This window comes from Falco punctatus (assembly GCF_963210335.1).
Source record: "Falco punctatus genome assembly, chromosome: 10".
Taxonomy (NCBI): Eukaryota; Metazoa; Chordata; class Aves; order Falconiformes; family Falconidae; genus Falco; species Falco punctatus.
Genome location: NC_137590.1, coordinates 12531969 through 12556313, shown reverse-complemented (window position 1 = coordinate 12556313; position 24345 = coordinate 12531969). Strand labels below are relative to the sequence as shown.

Below are 24345 nucleotides of genomic sequence, written 5' to 3'. Positions count from 1 at the left end.
TTATTACTTTCTCCCATTCACAGACAATCAACCTTGAGGAGCCCTCTTTCTCAATTATTCAAATCTAGCAACCGCTTTTCTTCTGCCTCACAGCCCTTGCTGAAAGAAAACAAGTCTTTACAGACAACAACAACGATACCAAAAAAACCCCCAAAACAACAAACCCACCCACAACAAACACCCCCAAACAAAAAATACCACCAAAACAAAAAAAAACAACACACCAAAAATTTCTGGACAGACTTCCCTATCACCCTGCTCTAAAACAATGTCTGAGCAGGAGACTGAACAGCTACCTAAAGGCATCTCTTATTTGCTTTATTCATTATTCACTCCAAGATATAAGCTAAGAGAATCCACACATGGCCAGGATCCCACTGTGCTAGATGCTTTATAAACTCAGGTCAGGGAAATCGTGATCTCCATCTCAAAAGATTATTTGCAATCTAATGAAAGGCAGAGAGGTAGATACAGAGGAAGACAAGGACACACTGAACCAGCACTAGTCAACATGTAAGAACACGAACAATACACATTTGGTTTGTGGGTTGGAGTTTTTATTTTTATTTGAAGATACTCATTTCTGTCACATCCTAAAAAACCCTAATACTAAGTCATCGCATGTACATCTGAAAGTGAGCAGGATGTCTAATACCTGAAAGCCATTCATCGACACTTTGCCACCACCTAGGTTATACAAAAGTCCTCACACTACAATATAGAATCTCTCTCGAATCTCTATTTGAGAAATAGTTACAAGCATTATTCCCCTCCTTCTATACGCTTTGATCAAGGAGACTTAAGAAGTATGTTCTACCACGCTTTGATTCCACTTGAGGGTTTTTTTGTTGTTTAAAGTAGTGAATAAAGATGACAGGCAAACAGTCTAATTAGCACAAATATCTTGTTTCTTGAAACTTCTGGCAATTTTTAAACATCTATCGCTCAGTATTATTACGATACTCTCCATTACCAACACTGAGCTAGCGTGGACCTTTCTTCTGCCACAACAGCAGCTTTCTCACCCGTTTGCACCAGGAAACAAGGTATTCACGCCTGCATCGTCCCTGAGCTGCCACGTGAGAGGCCCCCGGAGCCCAAGGGCAGCAGGACCCCTGGCCACTCTCACCTGTCGCACACATTCCACAGGGTCAACGGATTATACGTGGCTAAAGCACACATCTGTTGGCCATCACTCAATCCCCACTTGCAAGGCTCAAGGGTCAAAGCATATTTCATTTCACTGGGTGGCTGCCTCCAGCGGCACGTCCCCCACCTGTCGGAAAACACATCAGGGCTCTCACTCAAACTCAAGGATTTCTGTTCTCCGTCAAACTCCTGTTATTCCCTTCTCCGGTAAGGAAACAACAATCACCAAGCCAGACCACAACCAACCCCTGTGGATCAGCAGGACTTTATGACAAAAAGTTTCCTACATTTGGCTAAGCATATGTTGAAATGAATCATGGCAAACTTTATTAATGTATAAAAGACGTCGCTGCTGGAATGCCTCAGCCCGAGGCGTAAGGTGGCAGAGCCCTCGCAGCATCAAGCACTTGCGATAATTGAAGTCTGAAAATATTTCACAGGCAGCTGAAATACCAATTTATATTTAAGGAAGATACTGAATTACCACAGATCACACACAAAAAAAGGGTGACTAGAGCAACACTCGTGTATTTTGTTATTGGACTCTAAGCTTAGCATTTGATGAAGAGCCATCTAGTTTTAACCTAGATAAGTTGGAAAGATTATTCATCTAATGTATTCTCTGGAAGACTGCAGCTCCAGTGCTAATAAGGGAATTTAATTAGATGGACAAGCCTTGACAGCAATCCGTTTCCAATACACTTAGTATTGAAATAGGCCTGGGTGTTCCAAGATTTATAGAAGAAATCCACTATTCGAGTTAATGTGGAAAAATATCTGAAAGTTTTGACTACCCAAGATGTAGGCTCTTGTTTTTCTGACTTTGTGACATACAGCGCATTACAATTACACCAACTGCACAGATGAAACCCATGTTCCAAATACATATGCTATAAAATTTGAGTAGAATTGATTTTGCCCTCGGCATTAGTAAATCTCATGAATTCCCTGGAAATCAGCCCAGGACAACAGACCATTCAGAACACCAGTGCTTCCAAGCAGGACACCAACCGCTTCGCCCTCCTACGGCAGCACCCAAAGCCCCAGGAAAGCCACTGTGCACAAGAGTATGGTATGAACACGAAACGCAATCTCTTTCAGTTTATGTACAATTGAAAAAGACATGCACACACATGAAATCCACAGAGAAAAAAAAGCACAAAGGCTAGTACTTTCTAAAATTGTAGAGGGAACAAGCCTGCCAGCAGGCTGATGAAACACTTGAGATAAAGTAGCATAATCAATAACAATGCTGCACCTTTAAAAACCAGCAAGTACAACGCGATCAATTCATATCTCGGTGAAGTAGCGTAATAAAAATCTGCAACTACAATAAGCTAATTTAATGATACTTTATCAAGCGCTCACATTTTCAACTACTGTTGTTCACGGCAGAATGAAGCCTGTGTAAAAATATGTCATGAGTCAATATGGCATTCTACTGAAGAGAAAAGACCCACATCATTAAAATCTTAAGTAAGCCTTCATTAAATAAAATACATGAAATTAGCTCCTTCAAAAGAATTTAATTAGTCAACACATTCAGGTTAAACTCACAATCTGCCATTGTGGTTTTTTTAAACCATTCATTTTCTTAAAGCTTTGTCCTAAGAAGGATTTTTTTTATTGTTATTATTTTTATAATACCGTTAGAAACCACGGTGCCTTTATGAAAAGGACAAAGTATCCCTTGCAAGCAGTAAGACACATTTTCATTGCTCATGTATATAGAGCGCTGCCTTGTTAAGGCAATTTCAATCATTTTACGCATCTTCATTAAGTCAGAGATACGGTTCAGCTTTTCACAGAGAGAAACCTCAACAGCTGCAGAGAAAAGGAGGGACAACAGATTCTTAAACAGAAAAGAGGAATTACCAGTTATCTAGCTTGAAATGAAACCTCTGGGAAGCCCCATCTGCAGTCTCAGTCATTACAAATCACAATAATTATGTGAGCTCCCAGCCCATATATAAAATTTCAATACCTATGAAAAGCTGCAATACTGCAATGTCCACAACACAAAAACATTGCCAGCTCATTTTGCGAAGCTTCAGGCTACTTGTAACACCGAGAGAAGATGAATCAATAAAATGTTATCAGTAAAACAGTTTGATTCCTGCACAGTTAAGCGCATGGCCACTTCTATATTTCAATACCCTCAGGTCAATATAATTTTACACAGTTACCCAATTCTCAGCAGCAAAATGATACTGGTGGATGTCTCAGATATTCAAAAGCACTTTTTTCTACATGGGGGATTAAAAAAAAAAAAAAAAGGAAGGGGGGGGGATGAAATCACTTGTTTCCTATCTGGTTCAAAAACTCACATCTTTAGCACAGTCTTAAGTGCTAGCAGCTCTTCACCCCAGCTCCAGTAAATTAAGTTACTCTGAATAGTTCACTCTGCCAAATCCTACACGTCCTATTCACCCCACGCTTAAATAGGAGTTTGGGAAGGAAAGCAAGTCAAATCTGGATTTGGCCTTTCATTTAACGTAAATGTGAGACATAAAATAAGAAGTAATTTCTGGCTGCTCAAGAAAATCAGGCTGTTTAAGCAAACTGAACTATTCACCAATAAATTCTGCTAGGCTACTCACCACAACTGAGGAAACTGTAAATGCTGCTGACAAAGACTAACTGCATAGTTAAAACAACATTTTGCCCCATATCCAGATAATTCTTCACGCATACTCTTAATTTCCAGCTTCCCACCTGGGTATGCAGTAAAATAATGCCTCAGGTTAATCACATACCTCCAGAGAACTGCATTTTTTTGCATAAATAAGAGCAACAAGTATACCTCCAGACCTGAGGAAGTAATAATAATCGTCGTCTGTAAGAAACAACAGTGCTCCAGAGACGGGGAACATTCACAAGGAATCTCCTTCTAGTCGCAAGTCCACTTTCCTTGATTTAATTTGACAACGTCCTAATGAAATAGTATAAGCCTATTACTGCACCAGTCTCAGGCACCGTGAAGTCAAAGACAACTGACTTCAGCAAGACAGGACAGTAGTTCCAAAAAGGCAAAAATACTAAATTTTTATTTTTTTATTTCACTACCAACTGTGAACCATTTCCTTCTTTAACTCCTGCACTAGAGGACAAAGAAATAGCAGCTCACTCAAAGGCACAAAGCACTTTTCACTTTTTTATTGCAATACAGACTGCTTATTCCTGTATTCAGTTCTTAAAAAAGTAAAAAACATTTTAAAAATTAGAATGTCCGTAACGCAGAGTCTACTCTCCTGCCATAGCTCTTTTAACAGGTTTGGTTTCCTTAAATACTTAAAGAACATCGGAAACAGCTGAGGGGCAAAACCCCCTGGTATATATGTCACAATTCCCTCACCACATTTCTGTTATTGGGAAATTAATGCATTTCTAGCACTAAGTTTTCGTAGTCTGAAAATCAGCAGGAAAGGCCTGATGGCCAGGAAATAAAGCACACAAATTTATGGAAAGACAAAGATGCACTAACCCATTAATTTTTGTATTTTGTTATACCACCAACACTGTTCTCATAACTTTCTTCTGAACAAGTTTCATAATTACAGATTCCCAGACAGTAAAGCTTAAGTGATCTCCATACTCTGCTTTCCTCTTAAACAACCAGCCAAACCACCACGGATACACACAGAACAAGCAGCCTGTCTATTTTACTAGAAGACTGAGCTCATGAAAATCCAACTGCATCAGTCCTTCTTTTATTATTCTTTCAAACTCCTAAAGCGAGTAACTTCATTGAGCTTGGCTAGAGCCTTCTGAATAGAAATTCCACTGGGGAAAGAAGTTTTAGATTAACAGCACAATACATTCAGAAATCAATAGATAAACCCTTGGCTTGGCAACACTACCTGACACCATGAGACTGAACTAGGTCTCAGAAAAACAGAACAAACCGCTCAGAAACAACTTTCCTAATCTGTCTGCTTTTTTTTTTTTGGCATTGAAACCAGCAACATGAACTTCACCTCTGCGTCACATGCAGGGAATTACTGTTTGAAAAAACATTCTGATTCAATAATACTTTCTAACTGTAGAAATACATCCGTCTTTGCATGAAAACCAGGAGGGTTTGTTTGGTGGTGCTTTTATTTTTAAACTACAGAGATAAAGCTGAAAAGCAGTCAGGCCACTCAAAGATACCACATGTACGAGGTGCCCACCCTCCTGATGTAATGCAAGCACCTTCAAGTGAGAAAACGATGTGATTAGACACTCACATGAGGGAGGAGAGAGTGAAACTTCTAAACGTATTGTGAAAATTCTTCAAGACTGGTCTCAACTTCCCTCAAACGCCTGGCTTAGACAACATCAGCTTAGATTGATCTCTATGCTGGAAGCAGGATGGCTTTCACTTTTTGATCTGTACGACCTTTTCTCCGCTCATTAACAGTGCTGCTTAGTGTTCCTTTCTCCATTCACCAGAGTCCTTTTTGGATGGATCACACACACTGGAGGGGAGAGGGTGAAGGGAGCAACACCCACACTCCACCAAAGAAAGCCGGAGCAATTTTGCTATGAGCTGCAATGGTGAAGCTCAACTGGAGAGCACAGCGGAGCTGGCTATGCTTCTTGAATACACAAAGCCAGTAGCTGTCAGTGAGCAGAAGACATGCTTTTGCCACTACCCATGTGCCTATTATAATAGTCTCAGACATCCCACATCTCAGCTCCGTAGGATGTCAGCAAGACACAGCTCACCACAAAGTGCATCCCACTGCTTCACCCCCTTGGTTGAATTACAAACCCACTCAGACTAGACAAGAAACATCCATATACCAAGGCACAAAAGGAAATGGATTTCCCAAAATTTTGGTAAGTCACTCGAACAGCTCTAATGGCACAACCTCCCAGACTCAGGCACGATGCTTCACTGGTGCTACCATTGTGTGATTTTCATTACAAACTTACATTCATTATTTATTATCCTGTAATTCTGTATGGCAAACGTAAAGAAACGTTGCCATGACAAACACACATGGTGTTTTCATACTAACCTCATCCCCATGATAACCCTTCCTTCCTTCAACTAACAGAACCCCGTTTTATTACATCTCAACTAAACAACCAAAATATTTTCAGTACTGCTGACAGTAGTTTTATAAAGGGACAGATCGCCAAATCTAAAAATCCTCTGCAGGAAAGCAGACGAGCTTTACGCACAGCCAGACTTCTCAGATGCCATGGGCTAGGATACCATGTTATAAGGCTGTAAAACTATGGCCTGTGGCTCCAGTCCAGCCTGCAGAGTAATTTAATCTAGCTCACAAAGAAATCAGGAAAATGGCCTCTGCTGTGCTGAATCAGCAGTGCTGGAAGCCGTGCCACCCTCGATCAGCTAGTAAGAGCGCTCTTTGTCTGCAGTGCCAACTCTGTGTAGAGCAACTATTGGGCAAAAGAAAAGACCAGCAGGAATATTATGTGCCAGATTTTCAGTAGATGTAAGTCAGAACAGTTCCAATGACTTCAGGAGTTGCACTGATTTACATCATTTCAGGATTATAAGGATTTACTTCCCCTGGAAGTTTCACTTCTCTTTTTTTGTCTTTTAATTAAAAGAATGGTGTAGACTTGGCAGCAGTACGAGTCTTCAACAGGCTAAGATTTGGGAAGGATCTTGAAAAAGTTTTGTAAAGCTCAGGGAAAGGCAGTAAGCCAGCTTTAGTTTAAAAAAGATACAGTGGTTAAATTAAAATTCACAAGATGTATACAAGTTCTGATCTATACATGAGTAAGTATATACTTTCACTCTTTACACTTGAGCTCCCTAAATATAACAATGGTAAAAGAACAGCAATCAACAAAAACTTTGTTCAGTCTGGTTATACATCATGAAAAACTATCAGCACAGATGTTATCCCTATTTATGAGTCATGACTAGGGCCAAAACAAATGCCATGCATTACTTCATTTTACTTTTTTTTCTCCTAAGTGCCAAAAAAATCACTGCCATCAGAAATAGGAAAAAAACACACAACTGGAAAAAACACGGGGTACTGCTCATCAGGAAGAAAGCCAACTAGGGCAAAGTTTGGGTTGTTCCAATTTCCAAATAAACTCGTAACTACGACATCGCGTCTCTGTGACCTCAGAGCAGTTTCTGTTGCTTATCTGCTCACGTCTCAAAGAAAGATCCACAATAAAATAATAAAAAAAAAAAAACCACCAACTTTTGTCCAAGAGAGTGCCTAACGCAACCCTCAGAAATGTGCACATACCTCTTTTGTTTCCCATAGGTGACCGCGATGGGGAAAGAACAGAAGGAAAGTGAGAATCATGCTGGTGCTTCAGCTCCCTAAATGGGCAACAGATTTATGCTTGAAGACTGCAAGTGAGCAGAACCTGTAGGCATGGCCATGTGAAAAACTACATGCAGTTCCTCTTCACCCCGTTCCTGCAGACAGTGACCCACTATCAAGCCAGCTGAGCCTTGAGAAACACTTAGAATTAGTCACAAAATAAATAGGACGTTGTTTACTAGTGCAATTCAGCTGATGGGTTACACAAGAACTGAAAAATAAACTGTTTCAAAAGCCACCTAACAAAAGAAAACCTTAAGCCAAAATGCCTCTATATTCAAGAAATGTAGCCTCGTTCCATCATATCTTTTTCAGTACCTGCCTCTGAACAGGTCAGTGTTAAATCTCCTGCTTCCAATGAGTCCAATTTAAAAGTGTTCTTCAAAGGCTTCTGCAATTTTAGGAGTATTAAATTTTATACCTCCTAAGCTATTTATTAGCTGGGGAAGTACTTAATTGACATTCACCAGATATTAACTTTTTTTGAGCCTGTGTTACTGCTTTTGGTGTATAACCTTGAGCTTCCCCCCACTTTTTTTTTTTTTTTTCTTGTTTTTCAGGACAGCTTTCCTAAGAACACTAGGTTTCTTGGTGTGTGGATTCTGTACAAATTTCTCCTGGAGGTGCAGACAGATACACTGCAATGACAGACTGTTCACAAGGGACCCCAGTGCAAATGAAAGGTTGGAAAAAACACTCAGAATGTTAATAAACTGTTGCAGAAATTTAGTCTTCTCTTTAGGTCTCCATAATACACACATCACTTCTGGAGTTGTCCAGACCCAACAAGAACCATGACCCAGCAGGTCTGGGGAGTAACCAAGCCTCTGAGCACTCAGCATTCCACAGCTCTCCTTCCCACCCACCCTAATTTCTTTTTTTATTTATTTTTTTTTTCAGAAGCAACCCCACTCCACAGATGTTAAACTCTCCCTCTTAGAGTTGCATTGCCTAAGAATACTACTGCTGCATGCACAGAACTTTGCTTCGTCATCATGTCTTCCCAGGCAATGAAACTTGCAATATTATTATAAAGGTAAAACCAGCTGTGCCACTATTGCTCGGTTCTGCTGCCGTTTAACAGGATACCACCAACATTATGCCTCAATTCACAGTAGAAAGGGAGAATAAAATTTTGTTTTATTGAAAATACTTGGAAAACTCATTCCAGTAAAATGCATCTTCCGCACTGAGCTTTGCCAAAACACCACAGTTATTTCACCATGCTTAGAAATCCCCACAAAGACTCATGCAACGGGTATTCAGTGTTCGTTAAGGGATTAAACCTCTACTTTATGCCTGACATAAAACCCAACATTTCTGACTGCCCACTGCCCCACACAGCCCTTCTACACAGGTTTCTTCCCATCAGGAGGCATCAAAACCATTCGATATGATTAGAGTTGCTTGCTTGTTAACAAATATACCAACCAGTCTTTTAACTTTTAATTTATCTTATGTCTCAAACTCCAGGCAAACAAAAAGAAAAAAAAAATCTCTTTCAGTAAACTTTGCACAGAGATAATCAATCTACTATTCAGTTATTTGAACAAGCATCTAGAGTTTAGCGATCTAGAGATCATTAAACTCCTCCTGATGAGGGTGTCTTGTAGTTCAAACACAGCATAAGCAAATCTTTGGGTTCAATCCAAACATTTTTGATAGCTGCCATCCTTGAAGTTTTTGTCTTGCCATGACCTATAGTTTCTCCTTTGTCTAAGCAACCATACACATTTTTCTTCATCCTCAGCCTGTCCCTTCTCTCCACAGGAGAGGAAAAACCCAACCTACATGAAAAATCTTTTATTTTTATTTTTTTTTTAAATGCCATTTACCCCCCATTTTTTTATCCTCTACAGAGGGTCAGAAGACAAGAGGGCACTGAATCCATTGAAAAATGTCCAGAAGCCCATGAAAAAAAAAAAAAAAAAAAAGAAAGTATACTTCACTCAATTCAGGCACAACATAAAAAGTATTTAAAGCTTCTGGAGATGAGCAAAACAGTTCTCTTTCATGTGTAATAGTGTAAACCTTCGGTTTTGAAGGGAGCGAAGCAACCATCCAGCAATAATTAGGCTCCTGAAAGTCAAGTAGCAAGGCATACAGGACCTGAAACGATGACTTTTTCTGATTCCCCAGGGAAGCACTTTCACTGGGGGGCGAACACTGGAAATCCACTAGCTCTGCTTTCTTTTGCCCCCTGAAGGGAGATGCTCCAGAATCAGATCTTAGCAGCAGAGGGAGTCTGGTTCTCTTAACAGAGATCAGCATGCATCTGGCTTTCTTCAGTTACCAAAACCACACAGGCATGACAGGCAAAATTAAATATTTTTAGTGTTTAGTATCTCTGTGTAAGTGTGGTCTAGGCCTTCTAATAAGCTCTACAAATAATATACATATAATAAAAACAGGCAGTGCAATACCCAATTGTTTTGTGTGGAGCAAACACCTGGCTTTCAACACATTACAAGACCAGACAGATCACAGGATGGGGAAGGCGCCACAGCAAAGGTCAAACCCCTCAACCATCAGGACAGAAAAAACAGACTACACCAAGGAGCCCACACCCCACATACAGGTCCAACGCTTTGCTACTTCAGCTTTAATTTAGCCCTGTTCTTCTAGCTTACATTGGGATTAGGAACAGCTCCTTCAATAAAAATGTCCTCTGCTGAGCAGAGCCCACCAGCGTGGGAGGCCAGCCCAAAAGGCATGCCCAGCAGCCTGGGAACACGCCTCTGGTGCCGGCCAGCAGTTCAGCTGGGGCATTTAAAGAACCCTACAAATCCAGTGTGTCCAATACCAGACTGATTGGAAGCAGATCTTCCCCACCAACAGTAACAGCATTTCGTTTAACTAACGTGAACCTCTCCCAGGCTTTTAATCTGGAATGTTTCTAGATGGTGAAAATTTAAAGATCCCAGTGTTTGTAACTCTCATAAAAGGCAGGAAAGGTACTGACAAACGAAGACATTTGGATTTGTGTTCCTATGGGTCCCAGGCATACAACATCAAGACATAAAAGGCTTGGACTACAAGCCACTATTTTAAACATTAGTTATTTCAGTAACTGCACCCACAGCATAATAAGTTTTAATGTTTCATGGTCAAAGCAGAAGGCTCTATCACATGGGCTCTGCAACAGTCTGTTCGGAACTGGTTTTGTTCAATGCCGTTATTAACAGAACAGATAAAGGAATGCAGCATATGCTTGCTACATCTGCAAGCAACACGAAAGCAGGATGCAACTGCAACTCTGTTGGAGGTCAAGATTAGAATTCAAAACAATCCTAACAAGTCAGATCAGGCCATTAAAAGAAAAGAAAAAAAAATGTAATTCAATAGAAGAGCAAGATAACCCTATTCAGTAGGATTAATCAACTCCACACAGAAAATGACTGGGTAGGTAGCGGTTCTTCAAAAAACGATGTGGGAGGTTATACTGGATCACAAGCAGAACATGAGTCAACAGTGTCATACTGTTAAGAAAAAAAAAAAAAGCACTCATTACATTAGATAAATCAACTGGAGTATTGCCTGCAAAACAGGCAAAGCAATGCCCCTTGCCTGCTCAGCACTGCAAGATAGGGTTGGCATAGTCAGATCAACTTGAGCCATCAAGCTAGTAGCAAAGATAAGGGCTGAAAGAAGGGAGCCCTGGCACGACACACGGAAAGGGAACAAATGACTGGTTCAGCCTATAGAAACTAAAAAAAAAAAAAAGTTTCAAGTATTTTGGGAGGGAGGGGGAAGCAACAATTGTTCCTTGTGTCTATGATGAGTAAGGCAAATCAAAACAGGTTTAAACTGCATAAAGAGAGCTTTAGCTTAAACACGAAGGGAGGACAGGGAAGTGACACTATATTGGCAGTGGTCCCTACGACTGGATCTTCATGACCACACCGGGCACAAACCTATCACAAAGGAGCTGCTCAAGCCCTGAGGAAGGCACATGCATTAGATACCCTCTGGAGTTACTCCAGCCCTGTTTTTCCATGAGTCCGTGAAACACCAACAATCAGATTGTAATGAGCAGGTCCAGGTAATGCCACCAATAGCTCCCAGTGAAATCAGTGAGACTTCTCAAAAAAAAAATTGTATGGCCAGAAGTACCTACAGGGCAGATAAATATTCAGGGTTAACTTCCACAGAGTTATCTATTAATCACCACTGACTATATCAGGAACAAACAGCTGATTAAATTGTAACCTTTAAACTAGTCCTGATTTGTACTTTTTCAAGTGTAACAATTTCTTTATGTTCTAGCATCTTCACAAACTCATTTCTTGATGCTTTTACTACATTCATACACCAATAACCTCAATATGCTTTTCCTACTACATGGTGAAGTAACAACTGTTTGTTTCACCAACCTGCCTTTTATGATTCTCTAGACAAGAACAGACAGAGCGAGCTGATACAGAGCTTTGTATGGAACAATTTTTGTGATCTTGACTATTTATCTTTGGAGAATTGCTATATTCACCATTATTTTAAAGATAATTTTGCTTCATACGGATTGGCATTACTACTACACAAATTCAGCATAACAAAATTTTAGACTAAAAGTAATTTTTGTGACTAAACTATGAACTGCTACAAAATTTTGATTTATAATAGGCATAGTAATAGCCTTAATGACTGCAGTGCTTCCGGGTATCAGTAACACACAGAGGTTGGCTCATTTCAAAACAGAAAGGGCATTATTTCCCCCCCCCCTCCTTCATGGGTGTCCCATACATATCTTCGGGGTCCCTGGCAGAGCTTCCAACATCCCCACTGTGACCACTACACCGTGGCTGCTATTACCATGCTAATGTTAATAGGCTGTAGCTTATGTGACCCCTCAGAGCGGGAGCTATCGCGCAGCATAACTAGCAGAGTGCTGAATGACTGCCACTGGCTCTCTATTACAGAAGACTCACAAATAGTAAGGAACAGTGGTGGGAAAGTAGCAAGGGCAAAGCAAAAAAAATAATTAAAATTTTGTTTTGGAAGGGAGCAGAAAGCAGGAATCTAAAGCGGCTGACAAAGCGAGACGCTGGAGCCTGGGGTCATGAGGCACGGGGCAGCAGGAGCGGCTGGAAGTCACTGTTTCCAATGAGTGCAGCCCATATGCCAGAACATTTGCCACTTCTCTCTCCCTCTGTGCAACTGCAATTCAAAATTAATAAATAAATTAGGGACAATGAATATAAGCAAGAAAAATCATAAAGCCTGTGGCAAAAAGAAGTGTTGTTCCACCCGACTATTTTTTGTATTGCAGAAAACTTGCTTGGGAAAGATTCTGCAGAAAGAAGCAAAGTAGCCAGTTCTAATGACAAATATTTGGGGAAAACAGAAACTCCATATGTTCTGCTTTTATTCTACTGAAAATACAGAGGAAGCCAAGAGCTTTTTGATTTTAAGTGTAACGTTTCCTTATGCCAGGAGACAAACTATGCCGAAGTTAAGTCTGGACATTAATGGAAGCAAACAGCAGAATGCTGGTCCCTGGTGTTTCAATTATTCTCTCTTTAGAGGTTATGCTTCCAAGAAGTTACAGAAACAGTTTCCCTGTAAGGATTAATTTTTTTTTGCAGGCTGCTGGAATGTTTTTATTTAAAGCTACGTGGTCTGTATTTGCAGAAGAGCTCAGCTGGTCACTCTGCCTTTCCACCCACCCACCTGCCCCATGTGCCACAGGACCACGGTGCAGGGGGCTGGAGGCACCTCTGAAGAGCCTCTGGCCCAAGCCCCTGCCCAGCACAGGGTCAGCCAGCACTGTGCCCAGCTGGCTTCCCAGTATGGCCAAGGACGGAGACTCCACAACACCTCAGCACCCTCTTACCCTATCTGACAACCCTCACACTCAAAAGTTCCCACTTTTAAGTGGAATATCCTGCATTTCAGTTTGTGCCCGTTTCCTTCTGCCCTTTCTCTGTGCACCACTGAAGAGAGCCTGGCTCCACCGTCTCTGGCCCTGCCCATGAGGTATTTATACATGATGATAAAGTCTCCCCCTGAGACTTCTCTTCTCCAGGCTAAACAATCCTAGCTCTCTCAGCCTCTCCTTTTAGAAATACTAATAAATAAATATTTAAACAAAATATCAAACCCGATATATCACAGCATACTGAGCAGTAAGAAAACCCTCTGATGGCATGGCTGGCCAAGGACACTTCTGCGCTTTACCTGCAAAAACAGCACTGGGGGGGGTCATTTCAGCACCAAAAGACAAATTGAATGTAAAGCCAAACGCTCTTCAGAACCTTTGGCTAGTGCACAGAAGGTTTACATACACAAAAATGGGTACCGATCGAGCCCCTCAAGCCAGCATAAATTTCTACTGCAGTGCTCAAGATCAGGGTCCTGGAGAAACCAGTCTCTAGTCACTGGCACAGGTTCATGTCAAAACCACTGTCAAACCATTTGAAACTGGAGTTCCCAGAAGTAAATATAGGACTTTATTTTTCAAGCACCACCTTCTGGTCTTAGTTCTTACTATTTCCATTTGTCTAAAAATAAAAAAAAAAAGTAGGTTTTATACAGGAATGGCACTAACTGACCATACCAGTAGCCTCAAATCAAACTCCCTTCTTTTCCTATGTTAGCCAAATTCATTCTATTATACAAAAAAATATTAAGCAGATTTCCAATAAAATCCTATCCTCTGTAGTTCTAATCTCTTCTTGCCCTTCAAATAAGACTTTTAAGTATTATCTATATTACTAAAATATTCTAGGAGCTATGCACCTGGCCCATGCTACAGTCTAAGGACTTCAATAGCTTTAGTTTGCAATGAAATAAGCTACCTCTAGAAAAACATTATACTCATAGAAATTAAGGCAGAAGGAGGCTTGCATGTAAATATCAATGAAATAAAGGTGCTAAGAACTGGCATTAGGTCAATGAAAATTAGGAAAAAAGTATTTCACTGCTAGATTAAGATTCATTTACCACATGCAAAAAACCCTAGTATTTCCAGAATGCTTTCAGCATCTGCTCTGTGAGATCAGAGCTCAGGAGCTCTGTCAGCAAGTCAGTTTCTGAACAAAGAAGTGACTTTAAAATTAACATTTTCTAACCTTGAAAGACCTAACATTATCAGTTTGGAATTTGGAATTCAAAACAACAGGTATTTCACAATAAATAACAAATTGACACTGCTCCAGACATGGCTTATTTCCTAAAAGCCTAAGCATAAATAAAGAAATGAATAAATTATTCAATAGAAATTGTTGTCTCATTTTCTTCCTTAATATCTGTTTGTTTAGAGTGCCTAATCTGAAGCTGCGTAATTCTTTAATATACAAACCCCTGGAAAAAAAAAAAAAAAAAAAAAAAAAGAGAGAGAAGCTTCAAGTCTGTTGTTGGAGAAGCTGATTTATTCCAATAAAAAACAGTTAGCTCCCCAGAATGCAGAAAAAAGTAATTTTACTTGGGTTTGAGGAATTTGGTTCAAAGCTCTGATCTAGAAAGCAATATATACAGTTATTAAACAGTGTAAGGGGATTAACTCTACAGAGTGTTATTGACTACTCCAGTCTCATTAACTGCAATTTTATTTAGATAAAAATGTCATCTTAAACATCATTTTTGTGTCAGAAGTTAGATCTGAAGAATAACATTAAAAATAAATACGCATCAGCAGTTCCCCAGTCTGCAGCAGCTCTTCCTGGGGTCTCCCCTGGAACTCACGATTGAAATTATGGTTTTGATTTGCAACATGCCCATCAAGAGAAACTGCTTTTAAAAGAAGTTGTCCTGTGGAATGTGAGAAGTGTTTTCTGAGAGGCAGTTTCACTGGAGCATGTACAAGCTTAACACAGAAAGCTGATGTCTGTCTGCCTCTTTTTCCTCCAAGAAAGGAATGAAGAAAGGTTAGGGAAAGAGTTCTGGGTTCCCGGTGGACTTTTGCCTACTTTCAGATTTTATTAGGGAACTGCGAAGCTAATTATGTGTACGATAACTTCAGTAACTGATTTTCATCCAGAATCACAGACCAGAAAATAAAAGCATGAATGGAAAAGTCTGTCTTTTAAACTCGGAGCAGCTCAGAGAAGGCACTGGATATTTCAGCAGGCTGCAGCGGAGCTGCTGTACTGCTACAAGGACCAAGCAAAACCCTCCAGAGGTGCTGAAAAATACCACCAAACTCTAGAACAAATCCCAATACCCATCACGGCCTTCACTTCTGAAAAACATCTATATGACACACCAAAGAGAACTCAGAAGATGGAGGCACAACGGGGTGCACGGGTACCCTGCGGCCACAGGTGGGATGCCTTCGGGATGGAGCATCCTCCCAAGCACGCTCCAGAGGGCAGACCTTGACCTGCAGAAGCCTTTAGGAACCAAACTCCTACCAAAATTAACAGCAGACGGGTATCTATGTATTTTCTGGACTCTAGACACAGGAAAAGTGCAAAGCCAGAAGTACAGACAGGCCGAACACCTCATTAGCCAATTCATGTACCAGGGCCACACAACACTGCAGGCACACGCTTGCTTACAAGGTTACTGTTTGTTACCCCGGGCCATGCTCCTTCCCTCTAGGCACAAACAGGCAAAGCTGTTATCTTTCTGGAGGAATACTAGGTCTCATGCTTTTGCAAGGGTGAAATTTCACGTATGCAGTAGTATTTTGGGGCTGTATGAATATTTTCAAGTACAGCTCTTAGTACATTTCACAACACACTCCACATGCAATTTCCTACATTACCTTAACCACAAGAACACAGTATATTTACCTCCAAAAGGAGGTACCGTATATAACCCTACAGTTACTATTACATGAATTACCAGCAACCAGACTCAAACATAGTTTTGCAAAGGGTCATTCTCCCCTCACCCTCCCCTTTTATTTTTTTAATTTAAAATTTGCTTCTACATTATTCCATGACATGTTGGCATTTTTTGGTCTACCTGTTGTATATTTTCTAAACAGTATCCACAGCCTTCCAAAGTTTTACAATTTGAGGTGATGAGGGCTGAAAGGTTTTGAAACCTTAGCAGAGAGAACAAAAAGCCCTTGACCATAAGAGAATATTCTACCTCTAAAAAAAACTTAGGAGCAGAGGCCTCCAGTCTAAATTCTTATGAAAAAACAGGTATTTCAATAAAGTTATGTATTTTATTTATATTGAACCAAAAATAACACTAGTAAAAATCCTAGTATGGAAGCAATTACATTTTTATACATTTGAAGCTTGGCTACCTTTGGTTTCGTACACTTGCTTGAAGCAGAACATGCTGGCACTGTTTATTCATCTTCCCATGTGAAAATAAACTGTGCTTCCACATGTTTCTACCCAAACGTAACTGCCTACGCAAGTGAAGTTATCCTGCTACATCAGTATAGGCGCTATTTAGGACGGGCAACAGAAACATGAATCACTACAGATGAAGAAGGGGCTGTACATCTCAACTGCCTGTGTTTTCTCCTGGTTGTAAGGACAGCTATATGTTGTATTGTTTAGCTGCATTTCTGAGAGGAGACCTGTTATAACTGGCACTACACTGGAAAAATAACGTATTTAACACCATGATGTCATTCCTCCCACTACCAGTTGCCACGGTCTCACAGCATGCCAATAAAACATGAGTTTCTAATTTTGAAAAATGTCTTTTTTATTACAATATTCAAAAACTTACAAAAATGGAGAAGAGCATAAACCCACTAACAAGATTATCAGTCCCTCTTAGATCATCTCGCATGTCACTTTCAGCATCCTACTCCTTATTTATCTCCTTCCCCGAGAGGCCACTAGTCATCATCACTCCTATACACCTGAGTTAATACTCAGAGATCAGATCCCCTGAGTCAGTGCTGAACTGTCTTCAGTGCAGTACCTCATGTCCCCACCCCTCAGGACCAGTGCTCTCACCATTTTAAGTTAACATTAATAATTAACAAAGAGAAAAAGATACCGCTGCTGTTAATTGTCCTCCACCATACTGCAGTCTTTGAGATTTTTCCTTAGGCTAAAGAAGAAAACAGTTAAGGATCCTACTTTAAACATTATCATGCATCAGTGATCAAGACTAAGTTCATTATCCTGGAAACAAAAACAAAGACCAAAAAACGTAACAGATTACAGCCCAGTAACTTCTCTTAAGAGATGCAGGGACAGCATTTCTAAGGATGGCACTGGCGCCACAAATCAACTCAGCTAATACCCCACCATCCCGCTACAGCATTGGCAGGGATATGTAATACGTGGTATTTGTGGCACTACTGGGGAATACTATTTTAAGTCTAATTAACATGAAATTTTTAGAATGCAGATGCTTTTCATTTATACATAAAACAAAATGCCGACACATTTCTCCCATCCATTTATCATAAACAAGTTAATTACTGTGTAACAAATAGCTCCTGCTTGAATCTGTATGTTTTGTGGATGTTAGAGAGCTGACTCAGGCAAATAAGTTGAACCACATAGTAGTAGTTAATAGCTTATGGCATACTTGCAATAAAACAATGACTCTGTAAAAGCTCTTGTTGTCAAATTAAGGCTAAGCTATTTCCATTGGAATAAGTCAATTATAAGCAGTCATTATCTGTTTAACTTGATTCAAACCTAAAATACTATAAGCACTTCCATTTTGATACATTCATAACACTGCATACATTTGAGAGCTGGATATTACAAAGCTTAAAAGGGAACGAACTGCTGCGTTTATTGCCACCCAGCTTATCCCCAAACCACGTAACATCTAAACTTGCCAATGCCGGCTGAAGTTCAGCACTACGCTGAGGTCTACACACGACTGGATCTCTGAGGAACAAACCCTCAGGCAGCACAAACTGTCCCAGGACTGCCCACATCTCCTCCCTAAGGAGAAAGCGAGGATTACGGGATTAAAGACTTTACATATGCCTACTGGAAGCCCCCAAGAGCCATCTGAACTCCGTATACGCTTCCCCCCCTCCAGTTCCATGAAAGCACTAACAGGTGAATTCCCGTCTACTTTTTCTTTAGGCAAACAGTCCCATTTGGCCTGAAGATGAATTACTGAATACTGATGAATAAGATGGTGGTAGCTGGCAGCAAAGCTTTGCGTGGTAAGATGGTGTGAAACAGTACATATGTCAATCTATCAAACATGATAATGTAAGCAATCTGAACTCATTTTTGGTCTGAACTATTGTACAATACTTCACCCAGATGGAAGAAAGAGATAAACATTTTATGCTTCAGACATAGCAAGTGTTAGGAAGTAAAATTAAACCTAAACTGGAAAACTACCAATTTTACATGCCAGAGTATATATAAAGAACAACACAAGCATGAGGAAGAATTTTCTCCCCCGTTACTGTACAGATTATTAAGATATATTTATTTCCTATGATAAACAGCAGCATGTATTTGACTACAGATTAAAAGCTGTAAAGATGGTAGTTTGCTTATTAGCAAACATAGCATTTGCACTTTTTTTTTCCCCCCTTCCTTCTTCAGTTGACAAAATGCTTACAAATCATGTAACTCATGACAGTGTTATCAGGACATGAATCTTACAAGTGGTGCATGCAAACATAATATCCCAAGGGCCAGTTCAGCCCTAAATCATAGAATCTTGGAATCGTTTATTTGCCATGACTAACGCAAAACTACAATTGGCCCTTAAAGGATAAAATTAAATAGAAACACATTTTCATTCAAATCAACTTGACAGCCTACCTAAATATAATTTCATGTTTAAAAAATACCAGTTAAAACTGAAATGAAGTGACAGCCACTGTGCTGTCTTCTAAGTCACTGCCAGCTAACTCCGCTAAACAGACCTTCTGCTCCATCCCTATTGTCCACCTATATAAAAACACAGCACAATTTATCAAGCACTAACCTGCAAAAAAGACTCCTCCTAGCAAATATATTGATGACATGACTTTCTACAGTGTTTGGAGGACATTGTTTATCAAACAATTTCCGAAGCTAAAAAGCATGAAATCGACTGGGTATACAGGCTGGCCTGTGAAGCCTTACAGTGTATATGTCTGGGAAAAAAACTGCTACAAAATATAAATAAACAATATAAATCAAATATAAATAAACAATTGGTACTTGGTCTCTTCATGTGTAGCTATATTCTTGGGCTTGTCTATTTCAAACCGCTGTTTGGTTATCTTTCAAGCTAAAAATAAACTCCCCAACTTCTACTAATTGATGCCAGGCAGTCAAGAGAATTCCTGAACAGCAAAACTAAGACAACTGGGCTCAGAAACAAAACTGATTGCCAACTCATGTAGAGAAAAAATGTCCAGTCCTGGATTCTGCGGAAGCCAGAAAGAACACTGACAACTCTCCCTCTCTTCTGAGAAAAATCGAAGTAAGGGAGCAGGCGGTCGCTCTGGAGGAAGACCGAAATCCCAGCTTTCTGGCAGAGACATGCATGTGAGTAAACATACTCAGGAAAAAGTAGCAAAGGGTTTATAAACCCTTGAGTAGAGCATCATGTCACAACGTGCTCCCCAACTTACACAACATGCTATGTTTTTAGAACTGCTGCGGCGTCCACCGATCATTAGTGATTTAACTCAAGGGGAGAGCCAGGGGGTGGAGGATTTTGATTTTCAAAAATTCTCTTTGGAGCAAAACAATGGCTTTTCTGCATCATGCAAATATAAAGTTTAATTATTTTTTACTTGAAAGGGAGACAGATCAATGCGCAGGATAATCTATTGTTACTTGGATTACGAAGATGTCTTAGAGTTTACAATCACAAGAGTAGTTATAATCCTGCAATTACTATAAAGCTAATTGGTAGTTTCTTTTTGCATGTGTTTTCATGTTGTCAGTGGGGCAGTAATGAAAATGAATGCCACATTTGTGAACAGAATGTCTGTAGGCTTGTTTACCACATTTCCAACAACAACGTCTGCTTTATCATGCATTTCAAAGCAGAGATAATTTAAGGAACTTTCAATTTCATACATAAAAATACTTTCTAAAATATCAAATCTAGGGTTCCTTCAGACGAGGTAGGAGTGGGAGACTTAAAAGTGAAGTGATGACCTCACATACTATAGGCAAACAATCCACCTGAAGCAGACAGCACGCGGACTTCGAGTGATTCATCTGTATTCAAAACTGCACTCAGGTAAACCACTTAGTGTTTCATCCTCCTACAAACATAATTCTACAGTCAATTTTACCATCAAACCCAGCATCTTTAAGCCTCCTTTCACCTCCTGAAAATACAGTTATTGCAGAACCTATTAAGCTTTTTATTCCACTTACCTTTGAGTAACTTCTGCCCTTCCATGATGTTTTGGGAAACGAATGCTGTGTAGTCATCTTCTGAAAAGCCAGGCTTGCATGTGGGTCTAACTGTAAGATCCCCATTGTGTGCCTGCAAAAACAAAACAAGGATAACACACACCATGACTTTCATCATTTGGGAAAGTGTTTTGCACCCAACGACTAGGTGTTCAGGCATGGGCAAACCTCAACAGTAAAGCAGCGTGCAAGTAGAAACTGCTTGTGCTGTATCTGTTGGAGTGGATCCATACTGTAGCTGCAAAAATAAAACGGGCCAGCAAATAGTTGCCTGACTACAAGAGCGCATTGTTTGTAGGAAGGCTGGGATACTGGGCACTGTCAGAAGAGGGGAGGAAACAAAGAGCAGCAATTCATCAAGGCCTGATGTTGCAACATCCAAACCCGAGGTTTGCTATTGAGAAACCAGGCAAGCCCCAGGACTGAAGGAGGGGAAACACCCCAGCTCACTGCAGCCTCAGGAGCCTCTGACCAGCTGAAGTCCCCTTCCCTCCCCTCCACCCATCAGAAGCCTCCGAGGCTCTGCCTGCTGCTGCCTCTGCAACCCCCCCAGGCTCTACGCGTGCCAGGGGCAAGGAGGGGATGCCAGCTAAAAAAATGTAACAATGCCACTGACTAGCACAGCCCCATGCACAACCTGCCAGGATCCCGGGGGGGAAGCATCCAGCTACACACTCAGCTGCAACTTTGCACTGCGCAGTGGGGAACCAGCCCCGGCCACGGGGACAGGTTAGTCCAGTCACAGCAGCCCAGGCACCTTGGGAGGGGGTACACATTCCCCAGCAAGGAAGGTCTCAGACCCCAACTTCAACCAGCTCACTGACAGCACGTAAGCCAGTGATTTATGCCTAACAAGTGCCAGGTTATATATGCACAAACAAGTGCTGGCGGGATTTCTAACGCTCCCGGGCTGTCAGCAGGGCTAGGCAGAGCATCACTTAGCAATGCAGGCTGCACCTCAGATGCCTCCAGTCCCAGCAGCGCAAGCTGAAGCCAGGGGACCAGAGAGTCACTTCCCCGAGAAAACGCAACTCGAGACATGCACCTGCCTCCCCGGGGAGAGGAGCCCCGCTCCCCCGGGGTTCCCGAAACTCTCCTGCACACAGATGATGCTGCATTACAGAGAGTGGCAGGAGGGATGAGGAACTAAGGGTCCTTTCGGATAAGCTTAGTAAGCAGAAAGCCAGCCAACGTACTCTGCTAAAAATCACGCTCAGGAGACGGATGCCAGCTACTGCATGGGAAGCGCAAGGAAGCAGCGGCTCTGTGGACTCTGACCGTTGCTGGCAAGACGTTGCCATTAAGGAAACATTTCAAAGGGTCTTACTGAAGATAATAGGCTTTAAATCTGAAACCACCCAATTATGATGATGGTGCTTGCTAGACGAGAGCGCATCAGGGCTATTTCTGCGCACCCACCGGCCCCCCAAGGGCTGGGACTTGGGACATCTTCACAGATTCAACTTGGCACAGGGGATTCAGGCAGAAAAATAAGCGGCTCTTGTTTCAGCAACGAGTCCAGCAGGGAATACAGCAGCCGCCCCGCTCGCACCGTAACACTGCAGCCACGCGTTCCGGCATTTGTTGATGTTCTGCGGATCATTCCCAAATTCGAGGGGGGGGACCCTAAAAACCCCGAACTTTTCAGACCACAAGCCCCCAGCAGGGCTCAGGCCCACTCGCTGTGTTGACGGGCTGGTAGAAATAAAAGTTGAAGGCGCCGCGGCGGCGGAGGGGCGGCTGCCGCGGAGCGGGCAGTGCTGCGCGACCGCGCTGGGGCGCGGGGCTCCGCGGGGGCGGCACCGCCGCCGGGACACGCCGCTGCCCCCGAAGTTCGCCCGCCGAGGCGCACCGGGGAGGGCAAGTTTCGCCGGCACCGCTGAGGCACGGGATTCAGAGGGAACGATACCGCTAAAAAATAATAATTAAAAACTACAGTGATGATTTAAAAAAAAAAGGGGAAAGGGGGGAAGGTGGAACCGGCAGGGAGCTGCGGGTGCCGCTCACGCACCCTCGCCCACCCCGCCCGCGCGGAGCGGCTTCGCGCCCCGACCCCGAAGTTGCCGCGGCTGCCGTGCCCGCAGGCGGCGGGCGCGGAGCGGCTGCGCAACCCCCGCGGGGCGCGGAGCCCGGCGGCGCCGCCCGCCCGCCCGCCCGGGTCCCCGGGGCGCACCACTTACCGCCGCCGCCGAGCCCCAGACGGGAAGGAGCAGCACCAGCAGCACCCGTGAGCCGGTCCTCATCGCCCCGGCGGCGCCCGCCCGCCGAGCCGGGGCCGTGGCGGGGGCGGTGGCGGAGGCGGGGGCCGTGGCGGTGCGGCTGGGCGCCCCGCGCTGCGCAGTGCCGGGGCCGGGGGGTCGCTGCCGCCCCGCTCCCGCCGCCGCCGCTCGCTGCCCGCTCTGGGCTGCAGGTGAAGCGCCCGCCGCGCGCCGCCGCTAGGCCCCGCCCCCCGGCCCCGCGGCGCTCGGGCACGCGCCGCCTTAAAGCGACAGGCACCGCCCCGCCGCGCCGATTGAGGCGGCGGGGGTCGGCGGCGGCGCCTCGTTCGGCGCCCTGCGGACTCCACCGGGGGTGGCGGGGCGCGGAGGTCCCGCGGGGAGGCGCGGCTGCCCTGCCCAGAGAACAAACTTGCCTGTCCGAAGGCGATAAAACTAACGCGTTCAGCATATCCAGCGGAGAGGGGCGCCCAGTGAGGGACAAGTGGCGGTCCTCTGAGGGAAAAAGTAGCACATCTAGGGGAAAAGTAATATATCCAGCGGGGGGATGTACCTAGTGGGGAAAAATCTAACGTGTCCAGGTGAAAAATAAGTGTCTCCAGTGAGGAAAAACTAGTATGTCCGAAGGGAAGACGTACATCCAGGGGATGATGAGCATTCCCAGTGAGGAAAGCACAGCCCAGGCTGTGAGGGAAAGGCAGCGTGTGGGGGAGTAGGGTGTCTACAGGACAAATGAATAAGTCGGGGATCTAAAAAGTAACCTGTCCCGCTAGGAAAAACTGGGATACCTGAAAGAGAAAGAAGTGACACCAAAGAAGCGGGAGCCCCGCGGCGCGGCAGCCCCGCCGCCCCTCAGCGGCGGCGGCGGGAAGGGCCGGGCTGCGGCGCGCAGGGCTGGGCCACCGGGCCCCGGGCCCCGGGCCCCGGTAGCCATAGCGGGGGAGGGCGCAGCGGGGGAGGGCGCAGCGGGAGCCGCCCCGAGGGCCGGGTGTTTGGGGTGCGCGGCCGTCCCGGGATCAGGTGTAAGCCGGGTGGTGGCTGAGGTGGCGCCTCAGCCGTGGGCGGGAGCCAGCGCCCGCCCGGCCCTTCCCTGAGCGGGGCGCGACCCGCCGGGCCTGGACCCGTCCCCGCCAGGAGCGGGTAACGCCAACTCCGCTAAACCGGGGGTCTACCGGGGTAAAAATAAAGGCAGAGCAAAACAGGGCCACAAAGCAAAACTTCGGTTTAGTTTTCGCACAAAACTGCAAGTGGCAAGCAGCGGTTACCAGTGCTGAGTGTGGCTGCTGCTCTTTGCCTACAGCGCGACCAAATGCTGATCCAGATAGGATCCTTTTCCTTTCTGAATGCAGCTCAACGCCACAAACAGGAGTTCTCTGGCATGTATGTTTTGTGCATATAAATCCAACA

General features: G+C 43.3%; 1 protein-coding gene across 4 annotated transcripts in view; it reads right to left on the bottom strand.

Annotated features, from left to right (window-relative positions):
• The window catches only part of CDH4 (cadherin 4), a 464287-nt gene extending 440467 nt beyond the window's left edge, over positions 1-23820 (bottom strand). For 2 of the 4 annotated variants that reach the window (XM_080403645.1, XM_080403646.1), the window contains exon 1: positions 20684-20884. In XM_080403645.1, coding sequence (XP_080259771.1) covers positions 20684-20882 — 199 coding nt within the window. In that variant the 5' untranslated portion in view covers positions 20883-20884. The other 2 variants (XM_080403647.1, XM_080403648.1) reach the window with 2 other exon arrangements.
• Between the last annotated feature and the right edge of the window lie 525 nt (positions 23821-24345).